The following is a 7,500-nucleotide window of genomic DNA, read 5'->3' as shown; positions in this document are numbered from 1 at the left end:
CACACTCTCTCTCTTTCTTTCTCTTTCTCTTTCCTATCCCCCTCCCCCCTCCCCCTTCCCCCTTCCCCTTTAGCTATTGTTTACCCAAGATCAACTTCCTTTTGTTTTCCTTGACTGTCGTCACTTTTCACAACGCCCCCCCCCAACCTCCCCTCCCTCTCCTCATCCTCATCCTCTTCTTCCTCTTCCTCTTCCATCCCGCCCTCCTCACTCCAGCACCTCCCCCCAAAAAAGCTTGATTTCTCTTGAAACAAATGCTGGTCTCTCTGTCTGACCTTTTTTTCTCCGGCCTGACCTATTTTTACGACCCCCCCCCACTCTTCCCCCTTCCCCTTCCCCTTCCCCCGCCGGTCATCCTGACAAATGTCTCTGCCTTTCTCCTGTCTTGACTTATGTCCTTCTTTCATTCGCCTTGTCTCGTATCCTTAGCCTTTTGTCGATAATTAATTTCTTTACATTCAACCTCTCCTCTTTCTGTGTTACCTTCCTCTTCCACATTCAACCTCTCCTCTTTCATTCGCCTTGTCTCGTATCCTTAGCCTTTTGTCGATAATTAATTTCTTTACATTCAACCTCTCCTCCTTGCGTCTTTCCTTCTTCCTCTACGTTCAACCTTTTGTCGATAGCCTTATCTATTCCCCCACATTCAACCTCTCCTCTTCCTGTGTTACCTTATTCCTCCACATTCAACCTCTCCTCTTTGTGTGTTACCTTCCTCTTCCACATTCAACCTCTCCTCTTTCTGTGTTACCTTCCTCTTCCACATTCAACCTCTCCTCTTTCTGTGTTACCTTCCTCTTCCACATTCAACCTCTCCTCTTTCTGTGTTACCTTCCTCTTCCACATTCAACCTCTCCTCTTTGTGTGTTACCTTCTCCTCCCACATTCAACCTCTCCTCTTTATGTGTTACCTTTCCTCCACATTCAACCTCTCCTCTTCATCTATCCACCTTTCCTCCCTCCCATGGCCTCAGGGAAACAGTGTCCAATCCGCCTTAAAGAAGCTCCTCCCTGTCTTCTGTTTCGATTCGGTAGTTCATCATTACCTTCGCGTTTGTGAATGGCGACGGAGCCCTAGTTGTCGCCCGGGATGGTGAGGCCGGGCGAGGGATATGGGCTTGAGGCCGTCGGTGGAAATGCGCTGGGTGATGATTGTGATTACTGTTTAGCTATAATGATGTTGAACCATAATACTGTCAGACCAGAGTGATGCTAAACTATGATAATGGCAACTCATTGTATCAAACTATGATAATGCTTAACGTACTAGTGTCTGTATGATGATTTCAAACCGTATATATATCTAGCCACAATAATGCCAAACATCAAACCATAATTAATGTCTATCAGACCCCAATCATGCCAAATTAAAATGATGCCAAACCATGGTAATATCAGATCATTATTATGTCAAACCATGATGATATCAAAGCATGATAACAGCAAACCATGATAATGTGAAACCATTATTATGTCAATCAATGATGATATCAGAGCATGATAACATCAAACCATAATATCAGAGCATGACAATGTGAACCCATGGTCATATCAAACAGTAATGATATTAAACCATAATGATGCCAAACTGTAGTCGGCGTAAGAGTGCGGTGTTGGTACCATTGATATTTGTTAGGAGCGCGTGTCTTTAATACACAGAAGTGGTACCAAAGGCGCCATAAAACAGTCCTACAAAACAGGGTATCATACACGGGGTGTAACAATGGCAGTGTTGTTTGTGATTTCCGGTGCAGTGTACTAAATAAAAGGGAGGGGGGACAGAGCCACAATTAATTGACCGTAAATCTGTGAATATGCATTAACAATTACATTGATATACCTGATTTATAGAGATGACAACGCGGAAATTGGATGTTGAATATGGCTAAAAAAAGAGAGGTAAAAATTGGGAAAATGTCGGAATGATGTATGGCATTCTAGAAAATGTTGCTCTTTTATGAGGTCAGATTTTCTATGCTGATGATCATGCTATCACTCTGGCGCTGATGTTTATTTTTTCCGGCATAGGAAGGAACCGGGTCACACAAAGACACGCACACGCACACATGTACACACTGACGCACACATGTGCACACTGACGCACACATGCATACACTGAAGCACACATGCACGCGCACACACACGCGCACACACACGCGCACATACATACACACACACACACACACACACACACACACACACACACACACACACACACACACACACACACACACACACACACACACACACACACACACACACACACACACACACACACACACACACACATTCCTCCGCCGTTTATGTGTACATTTTGCAAGTTGCGCCACATGAAAAGTGTCTAGACATATTTCTAGCGCGAGCAGCGGCGTTGTCCCTCCCTGCTCATCTCTCGGTAGACTCACCTCGTCTCATGTCACCCTCTCTCTGCGATGATGAACACACATACCCCCCTTTGCCACGGGTCGTGTTGCATACTGCATTATTGTTAATGAGGGAGAATGGGAGGCTAGGGGGGGAGGGGGGAAGAGAGAGGGAGGGGAAGGAGAGGAAGGGGCTCTATGATGTCACACTTGCGGCAGCCTGGCGGCGCTCCAGCGAGTTAAAGTAGACCTGTCGGAGACTGAATTTCCCGTGTTTGTTCCCGGATTATACCTTGCCACAGGGGAGGTGCCGTGGGCGGGAGGTATGGCAGGGCGGTCACGGAGGGCGTCTGGGCGAGAAGGGAACTGCGGGACGCCGCGCCTGGGTGTTCCTGAAGGCCAGGGGAATCCGTGCCAGGAGGGAGTTAGCTACACCTGTCGTCGGACGGACTAGGTGGTTATACAGTGTAATTCACGGGTCACTATCTGTGTATGCACCTGTCTGTCTGTCTGTCTGCATTTGTTTGTGCCTGCGTTCGAGCCTACTTCTGCCACAAGCGCCGTCCTGTTATTTTCCCTGTGAACCTCAGCTTGATGTCGGCGCCGCGTCGGTGAATCTAATAGGTCCCCGTTAATGACCTCAGTGAGTCACCAGCGTCGTTTGTGAGGAGGTTGAATAGTGACGAAATGAGTCAGGCATTGTCTTATTGATCTTAACACGGAACTGCGCCGTGTATTCAGGAAGAGGTATGTTTGTATGGGGAGTTGATTGAAGCTTGGGAGAGGGGAGTGGGGAGTGGGCATTCCTCCCTACTCTCCCTCGCCAGGGAAACTGACCCGCCGCCTCCCCAAACCCGACCTGTTGTATACCAAATGCACCAGGTGTGCAGTACAACAGAACAGTGTGAATTTTGGCAATTTCACTCGGATATGGTTGTCATGCCCGGGTTAGGGCGTGAAAGGTGCAGCTGTTTTGTTGCTTATTTTGCTGTGCGTTAAAGAACAGACACATAAAACACAGCCAGTGTGCATTGCATGAAGAGATATAGCGGGTAATGTTGGGTGAAACATCTCTCTCTCTCTCTCTCTCTCTCTCTCTCTCTCTCTCTCTCTCTCTCTCTCTCTCTCTCTCTCTCTCTCTCTCTCTCTCTCTCTCTCTCTCTCTCTCTCTCTCTCTCTCTCTCGTTCTCTAGGTAAATAAAAGAGTGACATGTGACGCCATTTTCCGTTTTGCTAGCGCTTGTTTGCTGTATCAAAGGACGCCAAGCGACCGGTAAATTACTCTGTACACATGTCTCAGGCACGAGTCTGAACCTATGAATATAAACACCTATATTGATTCTTGCTTTATGGGGTGGGGGATCTGAGAGCGGTATGTTTTACATCCATTATTTCTCGACGTTATGTGGAGGGACACGGAGGGTAATTATTTAGTATGCTGAAGGTTTGTACGTTTGGTACGTGGACAGTTCTTTCATCAGCAAAGGAATTACCTGAGTTCCATATAAAACAGGGTTGACTTGTAGGTAGTGTTAGTGGCGTGCCTTTAGAGAAACCGATTCAATCTTGTCCATATTCGGAAATGAAATGGATTTTTAGTTAGCGGGAACGGCATGGTTAGGGTCGGCGGGTGATGCCTTGTGGAAGTGCTGCGAGCTGATATATTTGTTTGTCTGTTTGTATGCATGTCAGCTGTGATTTATGTTGTGATTAAAACGTGTTGTTTATGTTGCCTATGATGAGGGGCCGCACGTCAAATATCAGAGTTAATGGGATGAAACAAAGGGTGAGAATAACATAAACGAAAGTGAGAGGAAGAGAAAGATAATCAATTCAGGGGAGAAAACTTATTGGTATGTATCGCAAACGTTGAGCAGGAAACGGGAATGGTCACAAATTTGGTGTAATTACCATATATTATGCAAAACAGCCGTGAGTAGTTTTGTTTGGAGTAATCAGAGGATCTATTTTGCTTGTTTGTTATCTCCCGTCGACTCAGCGCCACGCGATGACGTAATCACAGATGCTGCAATAATATCATTCCTCTCTCGGGCTCTGTTCGTGCTGCTCTTGATTCGTGACAGTGTCAGCCACACACACACACACACACACACACACACACACACACACACACACACACACACACACACACACACACACACACACACACACACACACACACACACACACACACACACACACACACACACACACACACACACACACACACACACACTGGTCGATTCTTGGTCATATCTCTTGTTAACTACAGACCTTGACAGTACCGTTCGTGTTTTTCACTGACCCTCGTTCCCCTTTTACAAAAATCACGGAATTACTGAATGACCCGGGTCTGTTATTCGGACTTAGTTGCGTAACAAAGATAATGGTGAGAGAGAGAGAGAGAGAGAGCGAGAACGAGAGAGAGAGAGAGAGAAAGAGAGAGAGAGAGAGAGAGAGAGAGAGAGAGAGAGAGAGAGAGAGAGAGAGAGAGAGAGAGAGAGAGAGAGAGAGAGAGAGAGAGAGAGAGAGAGAGAGAGAGAGAGAGAGAGAGAGAGAGAGAGAGAGAGAGAGAGAGAGAGAGAGAGAGAGAGAGAGAGAGAGAGAGAGAGAGAGAAAGGAGAGAGAGAGAGAGAGAGAGAGAGAGAGAGAGAGAGAGAGAGAGAGAGAGAGAGAGAAGAGAGAGAGAGAGAGAGAGAGAGAGAGAGAGAGAGAGAGAGAGAGAACGATAGAGAGAGAGAGAGAGAGAGAGAGAGAGAGAGAGAGAGAGAGAGAGAGAGAGAGAGGGAAAGAGAGGGAGAGGGAGAGAAAGAAGACGAAAGGAGCAGAAGAAGAGACACAGAGTGGCACAAGGAGGTGCTCCAAGAGAGAAACTGACAGTCAGAAAAGAAAGATAAATTCCCCTCCCCTATTATGTCTACCACGATAGGCGAGGTCCCCGTGGAAGTGCGGGGAACCCAAACTCTCCCGCGTAACAAGCCAGATTTCTAGCTGAGTGAAGAATGCCCCCCAGGCTTAACACGCACGTGTATCGACCTGGGAGTAGGCTAGGGGTAAGGAAGGGCTGGGGTAGGGGGAAGGGGTGACGTGGGAGGGGTTGAGGGGGTTGGAAAGGGTAGGGGAATGAGGGGGGGGGCGGGGTGAGCAGCACGACGAAAGTCCTGCTTCTCTAACACTTGACGTGCACCTAGCGCTCGGCCCGTGGTCGCTCTCACACTCGCAGCGACGCTCTAGCGAGAACGACGGGTTATTTTTGTGTCTCGGGTGTGAGTGCCGTGCAAAGGGTGGACGGTCGCGGGGCAGTGAGGCGCGATCGTGTGTCGCCACGTGTGTGATTTTCGTCGAGTTTGTCTCAAACTTGTTACGTTCGAGATCGCGTGGCACCATGCTATGCCCAGGGGTAAGACGGAATTTTTGCTATCCCTTTTCTTTTTATAGTCTAGTTCTAAGTCACAAGTATAGCACTTTATATTGTCGTCAGCTGTTGAAAACTCTCACAATAAAGCTTAAACTGCATATCAGCTGATGCATCGTCAGCGCTGCCAGCTACGTGGTGTGTAGACCCAGTGGCACACTGGCAAGCAGCCCGACTGAAATAAGTACTATTACAAGGCGCTTTCGTAACTGGCACTAACCCCACGCTGTGTCGTAACGCTTAACCCCCTCCCGCCCCCTCTTTCTCTCCACCTTCCTCCTCCCTTTCCCTTGGTGCCCCCCCCTCTTTCCTTACCTGTCGGAGTGGCTCTCACAATACGTTGTAGAGGTTGTTGATTGGTCCCCTCTGCTCTCCATCCATCTCCCTTCCCCCCCCCTCCATCTCCCTCTCCTCCCCCCTTCTCCCACTCCCCCTCCTTCCCTCCTCCCTCTTATTCTCCTCCCCTCCCCTTCCCCTCTCCGTCCCCCTCTCCCTCCCTTTCTCTTTCTTCATTTCCCTCTTCCATTTATACCCTTCCCTCACGTTTCTTTCCATCTACCTCTTCCTTGACGCCTCTCTCTCTTTCTCTCTCTCTCTCTCTCTCTCTCTCTCTCTCTCTCTCTCTCTCTCTCTCTCTCTCTCTCTCTCTCTCTCTCTCTCTCTCTCTCTCTCTCTCCCTCTTTCTCCCTCTCGTTCTCTCTCTCACTCTACCGCTCTTTCTCTCTCTATCGCTCTCGCTCGTTCTCTCTCTCTCTCTCTCTCTCTCTCTCTCTCTCTCTCTCTCTCTCTCTCTCTCTCTCTCTCTCTCTCTCTCTCTCTCTCTCTCTCTCTCTCTCTCTCTCTCTCTCTCTCTCTCTTTCTTTCTCCCTTTCGCTCTCTCTCGTTCTCTCTCTCTCTATCTATCTATCTATCTATCTATCTGTATCTCTATCTCTATCTATCTATTTATCTCGTTCTCTCCATCTATCTATCTATCTATCTCTATCTCTCTTTCCCTCTCCCTCTTCCTCTCCTCTCCCACCCTCCCATCTCTCTTCCACTCCCCCACCCCCTCTCTTTCTTCCTCCCTCTCCCCCTCCATTCTCCCTATCGGGGGCCCCACCCACCTTTCTCGCTCCTCTTCTCCCTCTCCCTCTCCCTCTCCTCTTCCCTCACCTCTTCCCTCTCCTCTTCCCTCCCCTTCTCTCCCTCTCCTCTTCCCTTCCCTTCTCTCCCTCTACCTCTCCTTTTCCCTCCCCTTCTCTCCCTCTCCCTCTCCTCTTCCCTCTCCTCTTCCCTTCCCTTCTCTCCCCCTCCCTCTCCTCTTCCCTCCCCTTCTCTTCCTCTCCCTCTCCTCTTCCCTCTCCTCTTCCCTCTCCTCTTCCCTCCCCTTCTCTCCCTCTCCCTCTCCTCTTCCTTCCCCTTCTCTTCCTCACCCTCTCCTCTCCCCTCTCCTCTTCCCTCCCCTTCTCTCCCTCCCCTTCTCCTCCTCCCTCCCCTTCTCTTCCTCCCTCCCCTTCTCCTCCTCCCTCCCCTTCTCCTCCTCCCTCCCCTTCTCCTCCTCCCTCCCCTTCTCTTCCTCCCTCCCCTTCTCCTCCTCCCTCCCCTTCTCCTCCTCCCTCCCCTTCTCCTCCTCCCTCCCCTTCTCCTCCTCCCTCCCCTTCTCCTCCCCCCTCTCCTCCTTTCCCTCTCCCTCTCTCTCCTCCCCTTCTCCTCTTCCCTCCCCTTCTCCTCCTCCCTCCC

The 7,500-nt window shown here is 49.4% G+C and overlaps 1 protein-coding gene across 33 annotated transcripts in view; it reads left to right on the top strand.

Moving 5' to 3' along the window:
- Glut1 (Glucose transporter 1) overlaps positions 1-7,500 on the top strand; it is a 531,577-nt gene that overhangs the window by 435,085 nt on the left and 88,992 nt on the right. The window contains exon 1 of one of the 33 annotated variants that reach the window (XM_086549237.1): positions 5,582-5,763. The exons of 31 other annotated variants lie outside the window; for them this stretch is intronic. In XM_086549237.1, the coding sequence (XP_086405363.1) occupies positions 5,749-5,763 (15 nt within the window). In that variant the 5' untranslated portion in view covers positions 5,582-5,748. Of the gene's footprint in view, positions 1-5,581; positions 5,764-7,500 lie in introns of those variants that run through there. One more of the 33 variants, XM_086549211.1, reaches the window with a different exon arrangement.

This window comes from Penaeus japonicus, unplaced genomic scaffold (genome assembly GCF_977035675.1).
Source record: "Penaeus japonicus unplaced genomic scaffold, GWHDUDI00000001_assembly GWHDUDI00000002, whole genome shotgun sequence".
Lineage (NCBI taxonomy): Eukaryota > Metazoa > Arthropoda > Malacostraca > Decapoda > Penaeidae > Penaeus > Penaeus japonicus.
The sequence above is the reverse complement of the archived record's forward strand: the minus strand, read 5'-3'. Positions and strand labels throughout refer to the sequence as shown.